At 45.8% G+C, this 27615-nt stretch overlaps 2 protein-coding genes across 7 annotated transcripts in view; both read right to left on the bottom strand.

Moving 5' to 3' along the window:
- The window catches only part of LOC147030970 (uncharacterized), a gene marked incomplete at its 5' end in the record, with an annotated part of 27305 nt that extends 25574 nt beyond the window's left edge, over positions 1-1731 (bottom strand). Inside the window, one exon of the mRNA XM_085872202.1 lies at positions 1465-1731. Coding sequence (XP_085728328.1) covers positions 1465-1731 — 267 coding nt within the window. The remainder of the gene's footprint in view (positions 1-1464) is intronic.
- A 2776-nt stretch (positions 1732-4507) lies between these two features.
- LOC147030968 (macrophage mannose receptor 1-like) overlaps positions 4508-27615 on the bottom strand; it is a 355425-nt gene continuing 332317 nt past the window's right edge. For all 6 annotated transcript variants that reach the window (XM_085875590.1, XM_085875591.1, XM_085875593.1 and 3 more), the window contains 2 exons: positions 24900-24926; positions 4508-5574 (listed from right to left, as the gene is read on the bottom strand). In XM_085875590.1, the coding sequence (XP_085731716.1) occupies positions 5348-5574; positions 24900-24926 (254 nt within the window). In that variant the 3' untranslated portion in view covers positions 4508-5347. The remainder of the gene's footprint in view (positions 5575-24899; positions 24927-27615) is intronic.

Here is a 27615-nt window from a genome sequence, read left to right as displayed (position 1 = left end):
AGATAAAGATGGAGAGAGAGAGAGCAAGAGAGGGGGAGGGGTAGAGAGAGAGGTGGAGGGAGACAGATCGAGAGGGAGGGAGGGAGAGAGATGGAGAGAGATAGAGATTGAGATGAAGAGAGGGAGGGTGAGAGATTGAGATGAAGAGATATAGAGACATGAAGAGATGAAGGGAGGGGGAGGGAGAGAGAGAGATGAAGAGAGAGAGAGAGAGAGAGAGAGAGAGAGAGGGAGAGAGGGGGGTGAGGTGAGGAGGGGAGGGAGGGAGAGAGAGACGGACGGATGGAGAGAGAGAGAGCTGAAGAGAGGGGTGAGGTGAGGGAGAGAGAGAGATGAAGAGAGGGAGAGAGAGGTGGGAGAGAGGAGAGAGATCGACAGAGAGAGGGAGGGATGTAGACAGGGAGGAAGAGAGAGGAGACGGAGGGAGAGAAATAGACATCGACAGAGAAAGAGAGGGAGGAAGAGAGAGAGAGGTGGGAGAGAGGAGAGCGAGCGAGAGAGGGGAGGGAGAGAGGGAGAGAGCGGGAGGAACAGAGGGGAGAGATCGAGATGAGGAGAGGGAGGGAGAGAGATAGAGAGAGCCAAAGAGGGGAGAATGAGAGGTGTAGGGAGAGAGGAGAGAGAGAATAGAGAGAGAGAGAGGGAGACAGAGAGAGAGAGAGATGAAGAGAGGGGAAGGGAGGGAGAGGGAGAGAGAGAGATGAAGAGAGACAGAGAGAGTGGGAGAGAGAGAGAGGTGAGGGGGGAGAGAGAGAGAGAGGAGGAGGAAGAGAGAGAGGAGGAGGAAGAGAGAGAGATGAAGAGGGGAGGGAGAGAGATATAGAGAGGGGTGAGGTGAGGGACAGAGAGAGGGAGGAGGGAGGGAGGGGGGAAGAGAGAGAGAGATATGAAGACAGAGAGCAAGAGAGGGGAGAAAGAGAGGGAGAGGGAGAGAGAGACGGAGAGACGGTGGAAGAGAGAGAGGAGAGAGAGAGAGAGAGGAAGGAAGAGAGACGGAGTGAGAGGGAGAGGGAGGAATGGAGAGGGAGAGATATGAAGTGATGAAGAGGGAGAGAGGGGAGAGAAAGAGAGAGAGAGAGAGAGAGAGAGAGAGAGAGAGAGAGAGAGAGAGAGAGAGAGAGAGAGAGAGAGAGAGAGAGAGATAGAGAGAGAGAGAGAGAGAGAGAGAGAGAGAGAGATAGAGAGAGAGGGGAGGAAGAGAGAGGGAGAGACATGACCTGATGAAGAGAGAGAGAGATTAAGAGATGGAGGGAGAGAGGGTGGAAGAGAGAGATAGGGGGAGGAAGAGACAGAGAGGGAGAGAGAGAGGGATGGACGGAGAGAGGGAGGAAGGGAGAGGGAGAGAGATGAAGTGAGGAAGAGAGAGAGGGATGGAGATAGAGTTGAAGAGAGGGATGGAGAGGGAGGGAGGAAGAGAGGGAGAGAGAGAGGGATGGAGAGAGAGATGAAGCGAGCGGGAGAAATAGAGATGAAGAGAGGGAGAGAGATAGAGATGAAGAGAGGGAGAGAGATAGAGATGAAGAGAGGGAGAGAGATAGAGATGAAGAGATAGAGAGACATAGACAGAGACATGAAGAGATGAAGGGAGGGGGAGGGAGAGAGATGGAGACAGAGGGAGAGGGAGAGGGAGGGAGAGAGATGAAGTGATGAAGAAAGAGATGGAGAGAGAGAGAGGAAGAGAGACAGAGAGAGTGGGAGAGAGAGGTGAGGGGGGAGAGAGAGGGGGAGGGAGAGAGAGGGACGGACAGAGAGAGGAGGAGGAAGAGAGAGATGAAGTGATGAAGAGAGAGAGAGGGGAGGGAGAGAGAGATATAGAGAGGGGTGAGGTGAGGGAGAGAGAGAGAAAGATGAAGAGAGGGGAAGGGAGGGAGAGGGAGAGAGAGAGAGATGAAGAGAGACAGAGAGAGTGGGAGAGAGAGAGGGGTGAGGGGGGTAGAGAGAGAGAGAGGGACGGACGGAGAGAGAGGAGGAGGAAGAGAGAGGAGGAGGAAGAGAGAGAGATGAAGTGATGAAGAGGGGAGGGAGAGAGATATAGAGAGGGGTGAGGTGAGGGACAGAGAGAGAGAGGTAGGAGGGAGGGAGGGGGGAAGAGAGAGAGAGAGAGAGAGATATGAAGACAGAGAGCAAGAGAGGGGAGAAAGAGAGGGAGAGAGAGACGGAGAGACGGTGGAAGAGAGAGAGGGGAGGGAGAGAGAGAGGAAGGAAGAGAGACGGAGTGAGAGGGAGAGGGAGGAATGGAGAGGGAGAGAGATGAAGTGATGAAGAGGGAGAGAGGGGAGAGAGAGAGAGAGAGAGAGAGAGAGAGAGAGAGAGAGAGAGAGAGAGAGAGAGAGAGAGAGAGAGGGAGAGGGGAGAGAGAGAGAGTGAGGGAGGAAGAGAGAGAGAGAGGGAGGAAGAGAGAGAGAGAGGGAGGAAGAGAGAGAGAGAGAGAGAGAGAGAGAGAGAGAGAGAGAGAGAGAGAGAGAGAGAGAGAGAGAGAGAGGAGGAGAGAGGGGGATGGAGAGTGATAAAGAGCAAGAGAGGTGGAGGGAGATAGATCGAGAGAGAGAGAGAGAGATAGGGCTGGAGAGGGAGGGATAGAGATCGAGATGAAGAGAGATAAAGATGGAGAGAGAGAGAGCAAGAGAGGGGGAGGGGTAGAGAGAGAGAGGTGGAGGGAGACAGATCGAGAGGGAGGGAGGGAGAGAGATGGAGAGAGAGATGAAGAGAGGGAGAGAGATAGAGATTGAGATGAAGAGAGGGAGGGTGAGAGATTGAGATGAAGAGATATAGAGACATGAAGAGATGAAGGGAGGGGGAGGGAGAGAGAGAGATGAAGAGAGAGAGAGAGAGAGAGAGAGAGAGAGAGAGAGAGAGAGAGAGAGAGAGAGAGAGAGAGAGAGAGAGAGAGAGAGAGAGAGAGAGGGCAGAAAGAGAGGTGGAGGGAGAGAGAGAGAGGTGGAGGGAGAGAGATAGAGATGAAGAGAGACAGAGAGATCGAGACACAGACAGAGACATGAAGAGATGAAGGAAGAGAGAGAGAGAGAGAGAGAGAGAGAGAGAGAGAGAGAGAGAGAGAGAGAGAGAGAGAGAGAGAGAGAGAGAGAGAGAGAGAGCAGAAAGAGAGGTGGAGGGAGAGAGAGAGAGGTGGAGGGAGAGAGATAGAGATGAAGAGAGACAGAGAGATCGAGACACAGACAGAGACATGAAGAGATGAAGGAAGAGAGAGAGAGAGAGAGAGAGAGAGAGAGAGAGAGAGAGAGAGAGAGAGAGAGAGAGAGAGAGAGAGAGAGATGAGGAGAGATAGAGATGAAGAGAGGGAGAGAGATAGAGATGAAGAGAGGGAGGAAGAGAGGGAGGGTGAGAGATTGAGATGAAGAGATATAGAGACATGGACAGAGATATAGACATAGAGATGAAGGGAGGGGGAAGGAGTGGGAGGAAGAGAGAGGGAGAGACATGACCTGATGAAGAGAGAGAGAGAGAGAGAGAGAGAGAGAGAGAGAGAGAGAGAGAGAGAGAGAGAGAGAGAGAGAGACAAAGAGAGACAGAGTGAGAGGGAGAGGGAGGAAGTGATGAAGAGAGAGAGAGAGAGAGAGAGAGAGAGAGAGAGAGAGAGAGAGAGAGAGAGAGAGAGAGAGAGAGAGAGAGAGAGAGAGAGAGAGAGAGAGAGAGAGAGAGAGAGAGAGAGAGAGAGAGAGAGAGAGAGAGAGAGAGAGAGAGAGAGAGAGAGAGAGAGAGAGAGAGAGAGAGAGAGAGAGAGAGAGAGAGAGAGAGAGAGAGAGAGAGAGAGAGAGAGAGAGAGAGAGAGAGAGAGAGAGAGAGGAAGGGGGAGGTCGAGGGAGGGAGAGAGAGGGAAAGAGAGATGAAGAGAGGGAGGGAGAGAGAGAGGGATGGAGAGGGAGGGAGAGAGATATAGAGAGGGGTGAGGTGAGGGACAGAGAGAGATGACGAGAGGGAGGAGGGAGAGAGAGATAGGGAGGGAGGAGGGAGGGAGGGGGAAGAGAGAGAGATATGAAGACAGAGAGCAAGAGAGGGGAGAAAGAGAGGGAGAGGGAGAGAGAGACGGAGAGACGGTGGAAGAGAGAGAGGACGGAAGAGAGACGGAGTGAGAGGGAGAGAGATGAAGTGATGAAGAGGGAGAGGGAGAGGGAGAGGGAGAGGGAGAGGGAGAGGGAGAGGGAGAGGGAGAGGGAGAGGGAGAGGGAGAGGGAGAGGGAGAGGGAGAGAGAGAGAGAGAGAGAGAGAGAGAGAGAGAGAGAGAGAGAGAGAGAGATAGAGATAGAGATGGAGGAAACTGAAATCACCAAGTGAAAGGGTTGAGTTGGGAAGGGTTAATGGGTAAAGCAAAGATCATGCCTCAGGGTTGGGGATGACGAGATCGCAGTGCACTGCCTCTTTGAATTCCTGCAGGGAAGAGTGGGAAAGAATGGCCTCTGGAAGGCGGTTCCATGGACAGGAAGAGCGAGGTTCAAAGAAGTTCACAATATTACTCATGTGCAACATTTCAGTCTAAAAGAAGCCACTGTGAGTAACAACACGCTTTTATTTTCCTGCAACAATAAAATGTGCGGTGGATGCTGCAAAAATAATCAGGAAGGGAGTGGGGAAAAGGGAGGATTAAGGTTCAAGACTAAACCAAAAAGCTTTCCCTTATGAAGTATTTCCTGTACACCACAATTCACAAATTGTTCAAATCACAAGGAGATGCCTTGCTTTGTCATCAAGTGGATGCCTCTTGAAATGGGGATTGAGGCAAAGGCAAGCCTTGCATGTCACAGTGCTTTCGTCATTGCAAGATGCTTTCGTCATCACATGGTGCTCATTAAATTATTTTACCTTTACAAGGTGGGCAATCAAACCTTGTGTGCTGTTGCAATAATAGCTCGCAGCACAAATACCTGCATTCACAGACTATTGTTAAATCCACCATCAGTTAGAGTTAGCATATTTGGTTTTACTGGTTGTTGATTAATTACAGGAACTAATTATACACAACTTGCAAGCATCACCCCCCTCCCCCCAACCTAATAAACAGTGCACTGTCATGCAAAATTCAGTCTGCATTGCTGCTGATGTAGGATTGAGGATGATTGCAATGAAGTGGAATGGGAGGGGAAGGGTGGCAGGGGAGTGGGTATAATCTTGGTAATCAGCTGCAGCAACTGATTCTACATCATTGTGCTGGGATTGTGTAAAGCATTCGCTTCTTATCTTTGTTTCCCTCCCTGAGTGGTGCCTTGAAATGCAAAGTTTCTCAATGTGATGTGATTTGGGAACGATTTACTGCCATGAGTAGCAAAAGGCAAGGCAATAATTGGAAAGACTTTGAAAGTAGAGAAGAAGGTATGGGATGTTAAAAGGGTTGCTATAACTGCTCATTGCACTCGTCTTCGTGGAGGAGGACAGTCGGAGCTGAATCTCTGGGTGGTCTCGAACCCATGGTGCGCCCAATGGCCAAGTCGCGACATGGAAGCATACAGAGGCCTTGTGACTGATAGTATCGCCTGGCAACAACCACTCCAGCCACAATTGCCATGAGCAATACAGCCATGATGACCAGCAATCCCACCACTGATGAACCGTTTGACACACCTGCAGCATTCGGCAATAGATTATATTCTGTCGGCCATTGCTACCTACAATTACATAGAACTTGATAAATTGGTAATTGTCGAAGGACAACAAGGAACTTGGATGCAGGAGGAGGCCATTTGGCCCATCAAGTATGCATTACATCAACACCATATCAATTCCATCTCAGTTTATCAACTTAAATTCAATGGGGGAAGAATGGGATGGGTGGAGGAGTGGGGGTGAGAGCAATTGGGCGAACACAGACACAAATCATCACCTTTTGAGGAGATCTTCTCAAACATCACAATCATGACATGTATACAATCACCCATCCACACCATTTATGCCAACATACATATACCCCTTTATCTCCAATGCTTAGAGGTACCTAACTCAAATTTAAACATTAACTGGTAATGCCTTTTCAGGGAGACTATTCCATGCATTTACTACTCTTTGAGTGAAAGACCCTTGCCTTAATAGTCATAACTCCCCTCTTCTTTACTCTCAGACTGTGGCCCTTGATCCTGTAACTTTACATTCTGCAGAAAAAAACTCTTCCGCACTTATTTTGTCCATTCCCTTCATTATCTTACACATCTCCATTATGTTGTTCGTCTTTCGGCTGCTCCCGTTAGGGGTCGCCACAGCGGATCATCCGTTATGATCCACATACTGATTTGGCACAGGTTTTACGCAGATTGCCCTTCCTGACGCAACCCTGGTCGCCTCTTACGACACATGGATAAGGGTTGGGTTTCACCATGATTCCGGGCTGCCCGACACCCTCTCATAGCTTGGCCCAGTGCAGAGCTCCCGTCCTCAAGCGATCCTCAAACCCAAGCCTCCGAGTAGCCAGATTACAGGCGCACGCCACTACGCCTGGTCTTGCACATCTCCATTATATCACCTCATAATATATAATCACCTACAATTCGCATGTATAAAGCCCTGTCTCCTTTCGCCACTCATTGAGTCAGTCTTTCGGCCAAAGTCTCTGTGCCAACTATGTCCTTCCTCAGAATTTAGATGTGGTGACCAAAACTTTCCATAATATTCAAGATGAGGACTCATTATATTCTTATTCAGTGTTGACACAACCTCTTGATTTATAATTTATCCTCTACAAATACAACTTTAAACCCGATTCGTTTTACCTTCAGCTGCTTTGGCAGTGTCCTGTCTGCTTACAACCCCCACCCATCCATTCATCTATCCATCCATTAGGATCAAATGCTGGACAGATCATCGTTGCTGCCAAAGCAGTCTCCTGGTTTTTTGGGCACAATCCTGGATGGGTCACCACTTTGACGCAGGATACTTGAAGGGCAAGCTGGCACTCCATTTTGCCGACCTCAGAAGGATGACAAGCTGAGTTAACCCCACCTGGTATTAATTCAACACATCCAATCCAAATCCATTGGGATCATACTCCGTGCAGAGCGTTGGTGCTGTCTAAGCAGTCTCCTAGGCTATTTGGAACAATTCTGGACAGGTCGCCACTTTGACGCAGGATACTCAAATGGCTCAATCATCGGAAGGATGACAGGCTGAGTCAGCCCTTCCTGGCATTAACTCAACAGCCGAGCAGGATTCGAACTAAGGACCCACCACCTCTAACCATGAAGCCAACACCAGGCATAAACCCCCTCCCCTCCCCCTTACATTACTTTATGTTAAACTACATCTTCCAATCGTTTTTCCAATCTTTGAAAGTTTACAGACTTTCCTGAATCTGATCACTCCTCTCTCTGCTATATACTTTATCTTAATACCTCTAAGCGTTGTGTCATCTGCAAATTTGTAAAGCCTACTCTTCACCACACTATCCAAATTATTGATGTAAATTATGAATATCTAGCAAAAGTCCCCATCCCCAGTGATTGGAAAAGTTTGAGTTAATCTCTCAATTTCAATTATTTCATGGACCTTGAGAACATTAATTATGTTGTACTTTTGGTTTCAATGAGAGCCAAATATCTTCGCTACCTGCATCACCCATCCAGAAACTTCATAGAACTCTAATATATAAACTGTGATATTCCCTTAGTAAATCTATACAGACTGTTCAATTAGTTTAAATTTACCGAAAGGTTCCAACGTCTCCAACATCTTCCTCACAACTGAAACTAAACTAACAGGTCTCTCCATCCATCCATTGGAACCACACTTTGTACAGAGTCGGTGGTGCCAAAGCAGTCTCCTGGGCTATTGGGCACAATCCTGGACAGGTCACCACTCCGACACAGGATACTCGAATGGCTCAATCATCACAGCAAGCTGGTACTCATTTTGCCGAGCTCAGAACGATGACAGGCTGAGTCAACCCCACCTGGCATTAATCAACAGCAAAGCAGGATTTGAGCTCAGGACCCTCAAATTCAAAGCCCACCACCCTAACCATTAAGCCAACACCACGTGTACAGATCTGTCATTCACCAGTTCTTATGTATATCTTTTTGTAGGTAATGGTTACATTTGTTGCTCTCCAATCCTCTGGTACCTGCCCTGACTCCAACGACCTGTTAAAGATAATGGTTAACATCCCGCTTACCTGCTGCGTCACCTCCCACAATACTCTTGGATCTATATTATCTGGCCCCAAAGTCTGATTTTTGCTTAGTGGTTAGGGTGGCTGTCTTGGGATCCTAGGGTCCTGAGTTTGAGCGCTGTTGGCTGCTGAATTAACACCAAGTGGGGTTAACTCAGCCTGTCATCATATCATCCTTCAGAGGTCGGCGAAATGAGCAGCAGTGTACTGGTATTAGGGGTACTGCATCATCGGTGACATGTGGGACGGCATACAGCCTCGTCCTGAATCAATGATGCAACCAGCAGCCTTAAGCTTTACGTGTGTGTGTGTGTGTGTGTGTGTGTGTGTGTGTGTGTGTGTGTGTGTGTGTGTGTGTGTGTGTGTGTCTGGCCCCAGAGCTTTTATATTGTCTTAGCTTTTTTTAGGTGCTTCGTCACTCCATCCACTCCTTCCTGGATCTCCTCTGAAAGCCCTTCCTCCCCCCCTCCCCCAGATAGATTATCTCAGCGACTGTAAGTTATCCTGACTGTAATGTTGAAGCAAAATAACTGTTTCATAATCTGGCAATTTTCACTTTCATCACCAACCAATCTCCCTGTGCTATTCCTCAATGGGCCCACACTTGTTTCAACCTGCTATTTATCCCTTATGCACGATGCACTTAAAGGACACCTTGCTATTATGTTGAATATTATGGCCAATATCCTTCTCATACTTGCTTTTGGCTTGCCAATTATTTTCTTCGTTAGCCTCTGTTTACCCCTATGTGTTGCATTGCAATATTTACAAATAAGAGAGATGCTTGTCTGTCTGTCCGTCCGTGTTGGTGTGTTGGTGTGTTGGTGTGTGTGTGTGTGTGTGTGTGTGTGTGTGTGTGTGTGTGTGTGTGTGTGTGTGTGTGTGTGTGCGCGCGTGCGTCCATTTTCTCAGAGATGGCTGAACAGATTTTCGTCAAACTTTTTGAGGTTCATCATCAAATGGGAGACTAAATACTGTATTGGGAGTCATCAGAAGGAAATCGAATAAGCAAAGAGCAAATATGGAGTCATCAGGAGGAACCTGAATAGGATTCGGGTTTAGGCCGCTGCTCGACTCCCCTCAAAGCCATCCATGTGCAGCCAAGTGAACCTTACAGAAAACTTTCTGCAATAATTCTCTTCTTCTTAGACAGATAGATAAAGAAAGCGAGTACTGGGAGTGTTTCAGTACGTGTTTCAGATATATCAGTGAGTGCCAGGGAGTGTTTTAGGCAAAAAAAAACATTTGAAAATTTCAAAAAGAGAAAACAGCACCAGGCAATGCCGGGTACCCCTGCTGATGTGTCGAGAAAGGGGGATCGTGGTTTTGTAAATGCTGAGACAAGACTAAATGGATGGAAATATCATTTTCTGATTCATCCAATTTCATACGGTTCTGAACAGACGAAAAAGTTTTGTTTTCAGTGGAAACCACATGAATAAATGGATTTTTAATTCCTCGTGCTTGGAGTTCAGACAGAAGAGCGGAAGTAATTGTCTGGAGGAAGTTCAACCACCAGGACATAGGACTCTCATTTCATTGCAAGGCAGTGTGACATCCATTTTGAAATTAATAATTGTAGCTGGCAAGGTGTTCACACCACTTTGTCTCCTGATATCGATGCAACATTTCAGGATGATGATGACACCTTCACGTGTCAACTAACATTGTTGAGTTTATTTCCTTATGATGTTTGCTCATAGTTTTTTATTTATTTTTAAAGCTGATTATGTGTATCCCAGATATTGCTGCTGTTGTATGATGTCTTAAGGTGAGGCTTACCTTACGCTGGGAAACATGTTGTGAAGAGCATGGTTCTTATGGTTGTGTACAACATTCGTTCTGTCCAAGACAGCTTGCAGACACTGGCAGACTTTTCAAAGATTTGCTTCCTGAAATCTTATTCAGCCAAGCTGCACTCATTGTCCCTTTCCATATTGGCAAAGGTCTACAGCGCTTACCCACTGGCCAAAGGCACAGACATGTCGGGGTGAAGTTGAAAATGTCGATCTTTCCATGACATACAACACGTGACATGTGGGACGGCATACATTGTCCCCCCATGTGTCACATGATGTGTTTAGTACAACAAATTGAGTAAAAGTTGGAGAGTGTATATCCTCAGAAAAGGGGAGGGGATTCATTTGCCCAGATGTTTTTGTGCATGAGGGGAGGGGAAAGCCACATGCCCACTTCGTCTCCCCTCATATTATTCCCATTCCCACAAAATATTTTGTCCTATACTGTGGATTCACAATGTTGTTTTGAAAAAGTGGACCACAGGTAAAGGGTGGGACAGGAGGGTGAATCATACGAGTTCCCTTATTAAGAACTTCAATACAAGAGGTGGTCATTCGGCCTATCAGGTCTGCACAATGGTTGCCAACAAGGTTGTCTGTCCATGCTCAAAATGCTGAGTATCAAATAAGGAAGCAGCACATACCATTTTAAAGTCTTTGGTATGACTCAGCCAGGGTTAGGTTTGAACAGCTGACCTCCCAAACTCAGAGCGGTCAGGTCAGGTATGGGAGCATGTGCCAGAACAGCGCGTCGCTGCGTCCACTTTCCGCCGGTACTCCAGGGGCCTCCGTCTGGCCATCCCCCAGGCAGATGCCAGGCCCATCCCCATCTCCTTGAGATGATGGTCAACCTGCTGCAACCATGAGGCACGTGGTCGACCCACTGGCCTCCTCCACTCATGAGACTCCCTCGCTGAGAGAATCTGGTGAGCAGGATCAGCGTCAGGAAAACGAGCCACATGTCCATACAGCCGCAACTGACGCTGACGGACTATGCAGGTAACAAATCTCATCTGAGTCTCTCTCAGCAACCGCTCGTTGGACACAAAATCCGACCAGTGATAGCCAAGGATTCTCCGAAGAGACCTGGTACCAAAGGAATTAAGTCTCCGTCTCAGATCCTTGGTCAGAGTCCAAGTCTCGCATCCATAGAGCAAGACTGGAAGTACCAAGGACCTGAAGACTCGGACTTTCGTCCTCCCGCACAGGTACCGGCAGCGCCACACCCCATGATCCAGTGAATCCATGACTCCCCAGGTCCGACCCAGACATCTTTTGACCTCTGACTCGCAGCCAGCAGAGACATGAATATCACTGCCAAGGAAAGTGAATCTCTCCACGACCTCAACATCCTCACCACAAACAGACACAGACAGGACAGCAGCATCCAAGATGTCACCGAAAGCCTGGATCTTAGTTTTGACCCAAGAAACCCGTAATCCCAGCGGCTCCGACTCCTCATTCAGCACCTCGAGGGCCCCCAAAAGGATGTCTAAAGTCTCCGCAAAGATGACTGCATCATCTGCAAAATCAAGGTCCGAGATCTTGACATTCCCAAACGATGCACTGCAACTTGATCTCTCCGACATCCTCCCTAAAATCCAGTCCATACAAGTGCTGAAAAGTGTGGGGGCAAGTACACATCCCTGACGAACTCCAGTAACAACTGGAAATAAGTCAGAGATGGTACCACCACACTTCACAGCACTCTCAGTACCAGAGTAGAGTTCAGACATCAGATCGATCAGTTTTGGTGGCACCCCACGAAGACCAAGAATCCTCCAGAGGACATCCCGATTCACTGAATCGAACGCTTTACAGAGATCAACATGGGCTGCAAGCAGCCCCTGCCGAAACTCTCGTCTGCGTTCGGTGAGGACACGAATGGCAAGGATACGGTCAATCGTTGACCTCTTTGGTGTAAAGCCTGACTGCTCTGGATGCTGGTGCTCAAGCAGATGGTGGCGAACCCTATCAAGAATTATCCGAGCAAAGACCTTGCCCGGCACTGAGAGCAGCGTCACCCCTCGGTAGTTGTTGCAGTCTTGGCGATCACCCTTCCCTTTCCAGAGAGGGACAACAAGGCCCCTCTTCCAGTCAGTTGGGATGATGCCTGTGTTCCAGGCAGAGCACAAAACTGCATGCAACGACACGAGTGCAGCATTTCCACCAGCCTTGAGAAGTTCAGCATGAATGCCACAGATCCCTGGAGCTTTGCCCCGTTTCAACTGGTTCACCGCAGTCCGTGTTTCCACAAGCGAAGGTGGACCACAGTTGATTCGAGGGTCAGCAACAGGGATTGTAACGCCCTTGACGTCCAACTCGACAGCTGGGGGATCAGCCTGGTACAACCGCTCAAAGTAACCGGCCCAGCGGGCCTTCACTTCAGGCTCCTCTCTCAAGAGCCTACCACTCTCTGCTCGAACTGTAGTGCTCTGAGGGATGGGCTTGGATGAAGGTAATGCGCGAATTCCCCTGTAAGCGGGACGAGAATCACCTGTCCACAAGTGATGCTCTACCCCCTCACAGATTCCTCGCACATAGGCCTCCTTGTCCACCCTCAGTGCACGTACAGTTTTACGCCTCAGCTCCCTGAACAGCTCAGCTCTGCCATTCAGCCTGGCCCTGCGACTCTGGTCAATGGTATCCAGTGTCCCTTGAGAGACGAAATTCTTCTTTGCCCTGCGGTGAGCTCCAAGACATCCACCGGCAACATCAAGGACGGTGGTCTTGAAGGCGCTCCACAACTCTTCAGGGCCCCCCAAAGCACCCAGACCCCCCAAGTGTCCACTCAGCCTGTTCGCAAACTCCTCAGCTACTCTCTCATCCCTGAGCTTGGCAACATCCAGCCTAGGCTGGGATGGTACCATTCTCCAGGATTTAAGGTGCAGCTTTAGAGTTGCTACACAACAAGCCTGTGGTCATTATTGAGGAACTGAGCACTCCAGTAGACCCTGCAGTTCTGGATCATCCTCCAACGACCGTCAATGAGGACATGGTCAATCTCCTTTGCCACACCACCAGCGTTGGAATACCAAGTCCAGCGATGAGCTTGGCGCTGAAACCATGAACCAGCCACCCTAAGTCTATGACTTCTTGCAAAGTCAAGGAAATTAGTGCTATTCTGGTTCATAGTTCCTGACCCATGGGGATCAACACACACCTCATAACCATCCCTATCAGTTCCAGTCGATGCATTGAAATCCCCCAAGACTAGAAGTGTATCTCGTCTGGGGCACTGATCAACCACAGACTCGAGTGTGGCGTAGAATGCATCCTTCACGGTGAGATCACTCGCCTCAGTCGGAGCATAAACAGAGACCAGGGAAATGACACCTAAGGAATGACGAATCCTTAATCTCATAATACGCTCGTTGACCGGTGTTACCTCAATTATCATTGGGGTCAGCTTATTGGACACAGCTACAGCAACTCCTTGGGTATGGTTCCCATCAGAGCGACCAGACCAATAGTAGGTGTAACCACCCACCATTATCTCGCTGCAATCCGGTCTCCGAACCTCAGAGAGAGAGCTGCAATCCCGATGTCCAAACGCTTGAGCTCAGATGATAACAGACAGCTGATCATCCTCTCTTTGGGATAGGACATTCCAGGAACCCTCCCGAAGGGACCCTTTAACCATTATGCTACCAAGCCTGGTTGTGGTTCACATTGCCAATATTGTTAGCAGTTTACCTTTTCGCCCTTTTTCACCTCTCTTTTTGATGAATCCAGATCTTGTACTATATTAAATAAGTAAAATATCAACAAAGAATAATCATCTTGTTATGGTTCGTCTAGACCTTGGTTTTTCAAACCCGGGGGCGCGACCTCAAGTGGGGTCGCTGAGCAAATTTCGTGGGGTCGCGGGTGTCTGCTTGCAGCGAAAAAAAATTTCTATTTTCGATCGGTGTTCGCTTTTACGGGATGTAATATAAACGGTTCGTTCAAAGTATGGGAACCGGCACAACATGACGCTTGGAATGGGATCCAGCCGATGTGCGGGCTCGCTGAAGGGCAGTTCATTTTGGTGGGGAATTAGTGGTTTGATCCACGGCCTCTCAGACTCAGACTCTATCATTAACGTCTATTCACGTCTCCACGTACGACTCGAGACCTTATTTGTGATGGCAGCACCGGCCACCAACAAATCTCGAGAACGTTCTTACCAGGATAAATTTCTGGACCTTGGATTTTACTACGTGGTGGATAAAAATGGGCCACAGAGGCCTGAGTGTGTGATTTGTTTCGAAGTGCTTTCTACGGAGTCTATGAAACAAAATAAGTTGCAGAGGCATTTGACTACAAAACATGCGCCTTATCAGGATAAGGAGAAAGTGTTCTTTGAGAGGAAACTTCTTGCACTCAAGAATACGCGTCTTGACAGAGAGGGTACATGCCATCAGACCAATTCTCAGGCATTAGAGGCCTCGTATCGAGTGTCGCTCCATGTTGCCAAGACTAAAAAGCCTCACTCCATTGCGGAAGAACTCGTGCTGCAATGTGCAAAGGACATGGTATCTCTGATGGTTGGGGAGGAAGCGGCGAAGAAACTGGCAGTTATACCCCTCTCTGACAACATCATCCAACGCAGAATTGAAGATATGAGTCTGGACGTAACGGCTCAGGTCGTACAGAAGATCAAGGAATCGCCGTGGCATGCCATACAGTTGGACGAGTCCACTGATATCGCATCGTACGGGCAACTCATTGTCTGGGTCCGCTTCATCAAGGCTGATAACTTTGTCGATGAGCCTCTGCTCATCAAACCATTGGAGGCCACCACCAAAGGTGAGGACATTTTTGGGAAAGTAGAGCAGTTTTATCGTGACCATGATCTGGACTTCGGAAAGTTGCTCGGTTCTACAACAGACGGCGTGCCAGCAATGTTAGGGGTGCGTTCTGGATTCAAGGCTAAATTGCTTGAGGTGGCTCCTCAGACCTCCATGGTACACTGCATGATTCACCGAGAAGCGCTCGCCTCTAGTACTTTGCCAGAAACCTTGCAGAGCGTGCTCTCAGAAGTCGTAAAAATGGTGAATCACATCAAATTGAGCGCCCTCAACACTAGGTTATTCAGGCTATTCTGCCAGGAGATGGATGCCGACCATAAGAATTTACTATTCTACACTCAAGTCAGATGGTTATCTCGAGGAAACCTTCTTCTGCGTGTTTACGAGCTCAAAGATGAACTGAAGGAGTTCCTACGCACACAAGGGAAAACGGCATGGGTAGCGTTGCTTGAGTCAGACTCTTGGCTGTCAGAACTGTGCTATCTCGTTGACATCTTTGAACGTCTCAATGTCCTCAACCGCTCCCTCCAAGGCAAAGACGCCAACCTCATGATTTTTCATGACAAAATGAGCGGATTTCTGGCGACTCTAAAATTACTGGCAGACAAAGCAGCTGTTAAGCGCTTCAGCCTTTTCCCCCGTCTGGTGGAGCATCTAACGACCTGCCAGTATGATGATACTGAGCTTGACAGTCTTTCTGGGGAGATAGCACGTCGCCTTCGGTCACCCATTGAACAGTTCGATCACTATTTCCCTGAGCTGGATGTGCAGTCCTTTTCTGTGGTTCGGGATCTTTTCACGGCTCCACTGGACTCGATTGCTGATGAAGATGATACAGCACAGGAAGAGCTTGTACAGCTCCAGCAGGATTCAGGAGCGCAGGGTCTTGCGCGGACGAATTCGTTGTCTCCATTCTGGTGCAAAATGCTGCGGTCGTACCTGACCCTGTCACAGTGCGCCATTAAGGTTCTCATGCCATATCCTTCATCATACTTTTGTGAGCAGTCGTTCTCCACCATGGTGGTGATTAACACAAAGTACAGAAATCGCCTAGAAATGGAGCATGATATAATCCTGGCATTGTCATCTACTTCTCCACGAATAGAGAAGTTGGTTTCTGAAAAACAGGCTCATCCTTCTCACTGATGTATCTAAATGTCATTCGGACTAAACTTCTGAAACATTGAACTGTACTATTTGGATACTATCGGCTATTCTCCATTTACTCGTCTATGAAAACATGACGATGGTGAATAAAGTGAACAGTAAATGTTTTTGTGTCATATGAAATCTTACCTTATATATTATGAATTGGGTTTTGAATCTTTTGGGTCGTGCGATGTAGAGAGGTTCTGAAATTGGGTCGCCACTAAAAAAAGTTTGAAAACCACTGGTCTCGACCTTTGACTGCATCGTCCCCCCCCCCCTACACACCCCCCTCTGGATCCACCACCTCTTGTTTTTTTTCCCCCATTTTTACCACCACCACCACCAAAGGTGAAGGAGGTTGTTTTCACCACCTATCTGTCTGTTTGTTTGTGTACAGGATATCTCAAAAAGTTGTGGACAGATCCGGATGAAATTTGGTGGACAGGTTGGGTTTGTGACCATGACAAATTCATTCGATTTTGGTGAAGATCTGGATCCAGATCTCGACACGAGAATTATTTACTTTTTAAAGTGATTCCACACCATTGAGAGATGGGGTCAAAAACGATATGTGGCATGATATTTCAAAAATGTATTGGGCCTGAGATGTTCTCGTGGCTCAGGCATTACGTGGTGGAGGTATGCGTTCTACCGAGTGCCCTTATAGTTCTTCATATTTTCCGACTGAGCAAAGAACATATTATTTTCTTTAAACCGTGCATTGTACTACTGGTCCCAGTGCATCATTGTTGTCTCGGCCTCGGGTACTGCAGAAAGTGATTGCCTATTTATAATGCGAGAAGGAAGAATATTAGTGTTGGAGTAATTGGACCTATTATAATATTATACAATAATTATTATACAATAACGTAACTTTGACTCATCATGTTTCACTCACACACACACACACACACACACACACACACACACACACACACACACACACACACACACACACACACACACACACACACACACACACACACACACACACACACACAAACACTAAAGTGAGCTACAGCTTGTGTTACGTCAGAAATTGCTTGCCATGACTGCCTGGATGGAGAAAGTGGGACCTGGAAGAATCCATGAAGACCTCGCTGCCTCCTTCAGCCGGGGTGCAACAAGCATTTACCAAGAACGTTTAAAGTATCTGAAACCCTGAAAGTTTATCTGCGGAACTCTGATAACAACTATAATGCTTGTGCTCCCATTATCCTCTATAACCACCAGGAAGGCTCTCAAAAATCTTCCTCTGTTCAGTGTTTAACACAAGCAATTAATAATAAATGAATGAACTTTTGCCCAAAAAAGTTACAAAAAACAGCAATGTACAACTAAATAACAAGACTCTTAAGTATTGATGCAACTCTAGCAGAGAAAGCCTATATCAGCCAAATCTAATGTCTCCGCATGTTTTAACGATTCACTATTCAGCAGATTGTCCGCAGCACAAGTTCAAATGAAATTCTTCTTTTGGGGTTAAAGAGCAAAAACCTTTCATGAAGTTGGTAATGTCTGGAAATACTGTTTGCCAATGGGGTCCACTAAAAAAAAAACATGAGTCTGTGAGGACTTTCACCATTATATGTCGTCACAGTAATGTAAATTTGTGCTGTATATTTTATAAATAATTTCAAGTGTTTGTGCATTTGTCACTTTCGTCACCAAAGGTTGACAGGGGTTTTTTTTTTTTAATGTTGAAGGCTTCAGTCACGGACGAAATAGTCCTCATTGAGGCCAAGTCTTAAATAAAAGAACTGCATTGACAGAAAAGTAAGGAAAGAGAGAACAGTCGAAGAGTTTTTGAGGAAGTAAAAAATCTGCTTTTTGAAAATGGGAAGGTCATAAGTGTTTGGGAAGACGTGAGAAGGTAAAAAGTTCCAGAGTTTGGCAGTGGAGGGAAGAAACAAACATCGTAATGGCCAACCCTTGAGTTGCCAATGGCCACACAATAATCATGTGATGTAGTGGCTTGTCAAGTATTACTTGGTCTCGCTAATTGGTGGAGGTACACAAGCAGCAAGTTCTTGCGCGCAGAAACCAAAGTAATATCTGTAGAAAAGAGAAAGAGCCTACTCAGTAGTGTAATTTGAGCGGGTCGAGTTTTGAGGTCACATTGGTAGAGTTGACAAGTCGGATAGCTTTGGATTCAAATCTGTCCAGTAAGTATATGGAGGTAGAACCTCCCCAGATGTAAGAGCAGTACTCTATACAAGGATGAATCAATCCTTTATATAGTTGGAGCAACTGTTCAGAGGAGAACAATCTTTGACATCTGAACAGGACTCTGATTTTCTTTGAGGCAGACTTAGATATTTGTGTAATGTGTGGATTCCAGGATAAATTTGATGTTCGAGTAATACCTGGGAGGTTTATTCTATCACATGACATGGTGGAATTGTATAGCTTTCAAAGGAGATTGGAGAGTTGAGTGAAGTTTTAGAGAGAGAGAGAGAGAGAGAGAGAGAGAGAGAGAGAGAGAGAGAGAGAGAGAGAGAGAGAGAGAGAGAGAGAGAGAGAGAGAGAGAGAGAGAGAGAGATAGATTGATAGATATGAGAAGAAATTGAGTTTTTGAAGCATTAAACTTAACTTGATCACATTTGCCCCACTGGGAGATCTTGTCCAAATCTGAATTTAAAGATGTGGCTGTGATTAAACGAGATGTTGATCGAGTGATGGAAGATGGGGCAGATGGGAAAGACATGGATGAATGTAATGTCAAGTCATCAGCGTACGAGTGCATTTGGTAATTTGTAGAAGAAAGAAGGTCATTGATAAAAAGAAGGAAGAGTGTTGGAGACAGAACGGAACCATGAGGTACACCGCTGTTGATAAGGAAGGGGGGAGATGTTAAACCATCAACAATTATGGAGATAGAGCGGTCGGAGCGAAAGCTCGATATGAGAGAGCAGAGTGAAGGAGGAAAGCTGAAAGAGGGAAGCTTGGATATCAGACCCCGATGCCAAACTCTGTTAAAGGCTTTTGAGATATCAATGCCGACAACAAAGGATTCCTCAAAGTCTCTCAAAGAAGAGGCTCAGACATTCATGATGTAAGAAAGGAGATCACCTGTAGATCTTGCCTTGCGAAAGCCGTATTGGTGGTCAGATAGAAGACTGTGAGATTCAAGATGATTGAGAAAATGGGAATTGAGGAGACATTCAAAGACTTTGGAAATAGTAGAAGTCAGAGCAATAGGACGGTAGTTCTAAGGGTTTTAACGATCACCCTTCTTTAAAATAGGCTGTACTAAGGCATGTTTCCAGGTAAGAGGAAAAGTTTGAGTTTTTAAACAAAAACGAGCAAGCACAGATGCAAGTTCTGAAGCACATTCCTTCAAGACACAGGGAGGAATGCCGTCTTGCCCGTGGGCCTTGTTTGTGTCCAGAGAGGAGTATTTTTTTGACTGCCTGAAAAGAGATTATAGGGAGGGACATCAGATTGGTGAGGGGAGCATCAGAGGGAGATGGAATGTTAGAGTCATCCAGAATGGAGTTAGAGGAGAAGATAGAACCAAAAAGAGTTGCTTTATCGGTCGGAGAGACAGCGATAGTATCATCAGAACAGAAAAGCGAAGGAAAGGTAGAGAGACAGAATTGTTGGAGATACTTTTAGCCAAGGACCAGAAAGATCTATTAGTGGAAGAAGATGAGAAGTTGTCACATTTCTTTTGAATAAAGGAATGCTTCGCTTCACAAATAACATTTTTGCAATGATTTCTGGCGGATATGAAAGCTGAATGCGAGTCAGAGGAAGAAGAGTTTTTCAATGTCCGATATGCGGCATCCCTTGCACGAATGGCCGCAGAGCAAGAACTATTGAACCAAGAATTAGTCGGAGAGATAGACTTTAAAGAGAAGGGGATATAAGCCTCCATTCCTGCAACAATAACCTCAGCTATATGCTCAGCAGAGATAGAGGCATCACCCGAGGAAAGGCTCGTCTTTCCAGGAAAAGTCAGAAAAGAAGTTTCGTAAACCAGTCCAGTCAGCATTATTAAAATGCCAATACTGGCATTTCGTCGGAGCAGTCGGAGGAGAAGAAGTGGTGGTAAGTAAAGTGATGTTCACAAGACTGTGGTCAGAAGAAAGAATTGGAGGTGAAATTGTGTAGTTGTAATGCAACAGATTGGAAGTGAAGAATAAATCCAAAGTATTGGTGGTGTGGTCATGACGATCTGGGATATGGTTAGGGTGGGTGATAATTTGTTTTAAATCATTAAGAATGGAAAATGTAAGAGTTTCAACCCCCCCCCCCCCCCCGCAACCCCAAAATCCGTGTGGGAAGATTTTAGCCACTCCCTGTGGTGTACATTGAAGTCTCCGAGATCAAGAAATTCTTCTTGAGGGTGTTTGGATCTCATGGCCTCATGGCAAGAGTTAAGAGAGTCAAAGAAAGCGATAAAGTTTGTCGAATGTGGAGAGCAGTAAGTGAAACAGAGAAAGATAGTGATGGTCGGGAGATAAATGTTAAGCCAGATAACATCAAAGCTTGGAGATTCGAGGTCCACAAGGCATACAGCGGGTGTGTTGATATTGGAGTAGACACAGACTCCTCCTTTGAAGCAGAATTGTGAGTGAAGGTTGTCGTTTGAAATGTTATAAGAATGAACATGAACGTCATGTGATAATTGGGTCTCTGAGAAAAGCAAGATATTAGGAGAGGAGCTTACTCGATGATGTTCAACAGAGAAAAGATTCGAAGAAAGACCACGGATGTTGGTGAAATGAATTGAAAATGAGTCACGGTTCAAAAGGCAAGGGTCTTGGGAGGTACTGATAGTACTACTAACTGAGCCCCCCTCTTGTTGGCAGCAGCGACAGACAGGTCACCAGAGATTGTTCGCTTCGCACCCCATAATGCTGGGAACTAGAGGCCATTAACTTTTCGGACTTTTCGGACATATTTAATTGGAGGCTGTCTGAGGGAAATGAAAGGAAAGAGAGAGAATGTGAAGTGAGGAATGAAAATGAGTGAGTAAGAAAAGTGTATGATGTTTGTTTGCGCGAGAGAGAGAGAGAGAGAGAGAGAGAGAGAGAGAGAGAGAGAGAGAGAGAGAGAGAGAGAGAGAGAGAGAGAGAGAGAGAGAGAGAGAGAGAGAGAGAGAGAGAGAGAGAGAGAGAGAGAGAGAGAGAGAGAGAGAGAGAGAGAGAGAGAGAGAGAGAGAGAGAGAGAGAGAGAGAGAGAGAGAGAGAGAGAGAGAGAGAGAGAGAGAGAGAGAGAGAGAGAGAGAGAGAGAGAGAGAGAGAGAGAGAGAGAGAGAGAGAGAGAGAGAGAGAGAGAGAGAGAGAGAGAGAGAGAGAGAGAGAGAGAGAGAGAGAGAGAGAGAGAGAGAGAGAGAGAGAGAGAGAGAGAGAGAGAGAGAGAGAGAGAGAGAGAGAGAGAGAGAGAGAGAGAGAGAGAGAGAGAGAGATATTAAAGCTCGCCCGGTGGTTATATTTTGAGTGAGACAGAAAGTAAGACCAGCAATCCTGATAAGACCTGAGTGCAAGATGGTTCCGGGCACCACTTTAACGCTCCTAAAGGCCCGGTCACACCTTGACGTTTTAGCCAGCGATGGCAACGTATTAAAATGTATGTAAAACGCTGGCTTACGTTGAACTTTTGATGTTTTTTTTTTAAAGATTCGGACGTATTCATAGCGACTTGGTCTTATGTATAACGCATTGGTAATGGACACAGAACGTTTCGTTGTGTTATAGATAACTTATACCAACGAATGCTGAACCTGTTGTCAGCCTACACAACCGATGCCCAACGATAGTCTAACTTAGGCATAGCGCGTTGCACGCATCGCCGACGATGTCGTGACGTAGCCTATTAAAAGGCTGACGCACAACGATTCGAATCATAACTGCCGTAGAAATGGAAGTGACAACATCGCGGTCACACCTTGGCGATCTTGCCAGCGTATGCCGACCTAAGAAAAATGTGTCTAAAACGTTGGGGCACGTCAAATACGGTATGAGTAAGTTTGGTATACGTGAGTAGAACGCTAAAGTACGCTATCATACGTCGTAGTAAGTAGAGTACGTCAAGAAATTTTAAACATGTTCAAAATTTTTGGACGTACTCGGCGTATGACACACGTTCCGCATGCGATGGGGATAAGTTTTACACACAATATGTGGACGCTTACACACGTCCACAAAGGCTACTTATAAGCTACTCATAAGTCGAAACACGTCGCGGTAATGTCTTTTTTACGCGAAACTTATTTCTAACTTATGTTTGACGTGCTTTGAACCAATTCTTTACGTAGTCCCAACACACATCGACGTATGTAGACGTATTCCAATGACGTCTTCCGGTCGACAAAAAAAAAATGAACGTGTTTCTAGCTTACAACTGCCATATAAAGACGTGTTCCCAGCGGTTTTGGGAATTGGTATATAAAAATGCTGCTCATAAAAGGGGAACCCAACAGTGTTTTCGAGTCCTTTTTGAGTCGATGTCCATGTCAGCAGTAACAGTATCAGTATTAGTAGTAGTTTGTTCATGTTGGCAGTAGTAGGTGAGTGTGAGGGGAGGGTGTGCGTTATGATGGATCGTCCTTGCGTTTAACGATTTAACGATTTAAATGATAAACTCAACGATTTAAATGGCTGCATCTCCACTATTGAAAGTAGACGCTTGCGCTCAACAATTGGATTTATTTTACACTCAACGACTTTTAAACGGTACCACTCAGCTATTTTCATTGTTTACAATGAACGATTTAAATTGCTGTCACTCGCCTTTGTTTTTTGACGCTGGGGTTTGGAAATTTGAAGCGTTTCTTCTGAACGTGTTAAAACGCTCAAACTCGACTATTTTAAATAGACGCTGCCGATGGACAATTGGAATCATAGCCAAGCTCGACATCGAAGTGTGAACATCCTCGTCATGCCGAAGAAAAGTTTGAAGAATGCTGCAAATAAGTGTCCTGGCCGTGGCCGTGGACGCTGATGCAAGGACGATCCATTATACCGACGTCTTTCAGCCTATGAGTAACTTAAAAGTAACGTCTGTCGATGTGTGGCAACGATCGCGTAACGTGCCAACAACACGTTAATCATAGGTTAGAAATAAGTTTCGGGTACGCTAAACATTACCTCGGCGTGTCTCAACTTATGATTAACTTACAAGTAGCATGTGTTGACGTCTGTCAACAATCGCAGACCGTGCATACAACTTGTGGCCAGCGTAGCGGAACGTGTGAGTCATACGCCGGCATACGTCGTGAAATTTCAAGCATGAAAAAATTTGAGGACAACCGAAAAGTACAACGTTTAAAGCCAGCGTACAACGACGTATGGCAATGTTTTTCAGCGTGCTCTCAATGTTATCAAAACTTACCCATAACGTATTCAACGTGTGCCAGCGTTTTAGAAAAAAAATTCAAAAATCGGCATACGTTGGCTAAAACGTCAAGGTGTGACCGGGCCTCAAGTCAGAACGGTAGTCCTATCCTGAGCGGTTGCTGTCTTCAACCCACTTCCTAAAAAGCCAGTCTCACTGGATGGGTGTTTTTTCGGAGACACTATCTCCTTACGGGATGGCCGTTGGCTCCCGAAAGGAGGTCATTTGCCCTTTGGCAGGTATTGTTTTTAGTCCTGCAGGGTGTCACACTCACCCTCCCCATTGGCAAGCCAGTGAGGGTAGTCAGTTTAGTCACCGACCATGAGGCAGGTCGCACTGGGTTACTGATTACCAGTGGCAGTCAAGAAACCTGACTGACCTAATTGGAAAAAAGGTTCAGTTTTCACCCCTGTTCGTTTATTTGTTTGTTTGTCTGTGAACAGGATATCTCAAAAAGTTGTGGACTGGTTCAAATAAAATTTTGGGGGTGAGCTTGTGTGTGTGTGACAAAGATGAATTGATTAGATTTTGGTGAAGATCCTGATCTGGATCCGAGAATTAATACGAAGTGATTCTTCACCATTGAGTGATGATGGGATCAAAAATGATATATAATCGATATCTCAAAACATTATGGACGGATTCGGACTAAACTTAGTGGACAGGTTTGGTGTCTGCCAGTGACGAATTGATGATTTTGGTGAAGATCCGGTTCTGGAGCCAGATTAGATAATTTATTAAGTGATTAATCACCATTAAGAGATAGGGACAAAAATTATATATACGGTAGAATGATATTTCAAAAAGTTGTTGATGGATATGACACTTGGTGGACGAGTTGGGTAGGTGACAAGAACAAGCGGATTCGGTTTTGGTTCAGGTCCGGATGCAGATCCGGCCTGTCCGTGGGATATAAAAAGTAAAGCGTTCAGCCTGGAGTAGGTATGCGCTCTTCCGAGTGCTGCTCTGGAGTGCTTGTACATTTATACGTTATTCTTTCACGGCCAAACCATAGCACCTGGAGGTCCTAAATTTATAGGTGCTGTACTTCAGAATAAATAAATTCCCTGTAAATGTATGCTTGGTAAGTCTGAAATCCATACAAAAAACACGGCTGGGCCAATTTGCATACCGGACTGCTGGGGGTACCGAGGTTCAGGTTAAGGGCATAAAAATACTGGGATGTGAGATATGAGTGCATATTGGGATGTGAGATCAAGCAGTGCTGCTGCCGGCCCACAAGCAAAATGTAACCACGATGAGGCCGATAACTCCATAGCTTTTCAATGTCCAATGCGTCCTAAAACCTCTCTCTTCTTATAAATAATTTCAAGTCGCTTTTTTTCCTGGGCAGAGCCAGGAACCCCACCCTCACCCTAATCTAATACAACTTATCACTCCAATTTTTTTAACATTTGATAATCATGAGTACTGCAATGATCACACAGAGCAGAGGGAGCAATGTTAGAGAATAGACCACCAGTCTGCCTGCAATGTGAAAACAACAGACTTTACGTCATCCCCGCGTACTTTCTATTCACACTCTTGATGCAAAATTTCATTATGAAATCCCAGCCAGACAAGACGATGTACCGAAGTCAGAGGTTTTCGTTTTTTTTTCACTTTCACAGCATCATCAACCTCACCTATAATTATTTAGTAGTAATTAAAATAGCATACAGAAGTCATTTGTCATCACAACATACCTTGTTTTATGTTCATTTTCAGTATCTCTGAAAAACAAAAGGAAACATGGTTGTTAAAAATGTGACCAACTCGTTTAAAGGGGATCACGAATGCCTATTTTATGACAGCGCCATCTACAAATGTTTTTATACACATTCTGAAAAAGAAACTTGAATTTAGGCCGAAAATTGAGGGAATATGGGATTTTAAGCTTTACGATGTCATAAAACTTATTTCCAAAACATAAACCCTCGAATGTTAACTGAAGAGAAGAATGATAGAATCCCACAGTAATATATTTAATGATATTTTCAGCACTCTAAGAGAATGCCGAAGAAATCTGCCTTTGTCTGAGAGATTGATATTATTGCAGAAATGCCTTCTTGGGTTAAGAATGTATCGCTTGGAATAGTTATTTCCCTTAGTGCATGTTTTCGTGCAAGAGTGAATAAAATGAGCTGTAATAGGAACATGCGTCGATAATTGTATATAAAGCATGTCACCTCCCCTCCTAATGTTTGTGTATAAAACCACTTCTCCTTCACCCCCTTTTTAATATTTTATCCTCTGTAAATCTGTCCTTTATGTGTTTTAAAAAGAAAGTGGCCTTGTGGGACAGCCAAGGCACTAGTTTAGGCATGCTCTTGCCAAAATCTCAAACGTTCGGGATGTGCCGAGAAGCTTAGTAGTGGAACCTTGTCTTGAGTGATGCCTGAATGGCCAATGGACACAGAGCAGGTAAGGCTGGGCAACACCATGGGGTGGGGCATCGATCGAGGTATTAAAAGGATCTCTGGACTGAAGAGTCTACTGTGGAGCTCGATTGTGGATGCAGAGGCAACACCTCTCATCATCACCTCATCCGTTCTTCTCCTGCCAAGAGCTGCGGCCCCAGCATCATGCCAAGCTCTCCATTTTGACCTACGGGGCCATGAAATCTGCCTGCCTTTCAATTTCAAGCTCCAAGCACACCCTGTTGGACTTGCAGCACCCAAACGGGCCATAATAGGTTATTCCATGTCTTGTTGATCACTCTGCTCTTTCTCCTGTGATGTGCTTAAGGCCTTACCTTCCATACATAAGATCTGCCATCCGTATGAAACCCCCGGTGCATATTTCTTTCTCTTATTGTATAGAAAAAAATTGCACGAGTGCTTTCACCGTACCTTCCCCTCTCCATGTTAAATTCACATCCATAAACAAACAGTCTTTGAGTGATTCAGACTGTCACTATCGCTGAGTGAGAATAGCTGTGTTGGTTTATAAAATCCGTTTAGAGGATATTTGGGTTTTGGGTACTTAACGCAGATTATTAAATTCACCTCCTCGTCAGCTGAAACCACCACCTGGGTCTTCATCTTGATTCGGACCCTGGCGAGTAATGGTGCCTGACATGCTGCTTGATGGGCTAGGTATAGGAGCGAATAGGCCCTTAATCAGGCCCGGAATGTCTCAGCCGTTTCCCCGACATGATCCTCGTAACAATGCCTTGGATAGTTTTGAAAATAAGAAATTAGATTCTGGGCAAGCTTCCAGCAATTCTGCTTCACTCTCCTCATTTAGTAGAAAAATGTGTATTTTTTTGTATATCTTGGGAGGATATGATTCCCAAAATTCCGATAATTGGAAGAAAATCTACAGAATGATATGGAATTGCTGGGGCTTTGTGTCCTTTACTCTTCCGAGGTGATGTTTCATTCGTTCAATTCTGTGACCTCGCCGGCTTACTTGAAACTTGTTCTTTTGTATTGGATTACTTACCTACCTTTCCAATCTTCATCTGTGTACGTTTCAAGAAAAAAGAAATTTCATCAACAGGTGAACACCGGCCATATTGGTACACCACGCAAGTGCTCACGGAGAGTCGATATTTTTGTTAACATTAGTGTGCATGTTTGGTGGGGAAAAGTTTTTTTGCTGACTTTATTTGGAAAAATGATGGCCCAAAACATTGTTTCTGACTTTGTATGGAAAACGATCACCAAAACAATGCTTTTATGTCACCCGAGTCAAATACGTTTTTGCGCACGTGAAAACTACACCAGCAATCAATCAGACAATCGGATTCCTGGGAGATGTTCCACACACGTCTGCAAGTTTTGAAATCTGAACATTTTATGAATAGAAGTGGCAATGTGTTACTTTGCAGTGATAATTATTGTGCAACAGTGTTATATTGTCCTTTTCGTGTAGTGCTGTTTGATAATGCACAAGTGTATGTATTTGTATACGCATACACTGCTCCTGCTTCACTATTTCCTGCAGGCCATTTGCGTCTCCAACCTCTCTTGCGGACATGCCTCAACAGTCCTATGCATCCTACAACTTATACGTCAAGATTACTCCGTATCAATTCACATTGCAAATAACCACAAACACCATTTTCTTTAGGACAAATACATGTATCAGCTCAACTGGTGCCAACCTAACCCTGAATATTTGTACATTCGCGATATGAGACTTTCGAAAACTTTTAACCTGCTGTTGGTAGCATGAGATCTGATAGTGAAATTGTCTTTTTAACATAATTTTCAGCATTTAGGCGAAACGGAGTCAATTTCAAAACGGTTAGCCATAAACGTTCTGTTCCTCAATGCAAATCGGAATCATGGAAATATCGGAAATATCCTTGGATGAGAGGTGTCTGGTTCCTACAATTTCCTGTTGATACATGTGAGTTGTGGCGCGCGCGCGCACGCACGCACGCACGCACGCACGCACGCACGCACACACACA

Source organism: Eptatretus burgeri, chromosome 3, assembly GCF_056783735.1.
Source record: "Eptatretus burgeri isolate ZD-2024b chromosome 3, Ebu_testis_v1, whole genome shotgun sequence".
Taxonomy (NCBI): Eukaryota; Metazoa; Chordata; class Myxini; order Myxiniformes; family Myxinidae; genus Eptatretus; species Eptatretus burgeri.
This window is presented reverse-complemented; position numbering and strand designations above follow the sequence as displayed.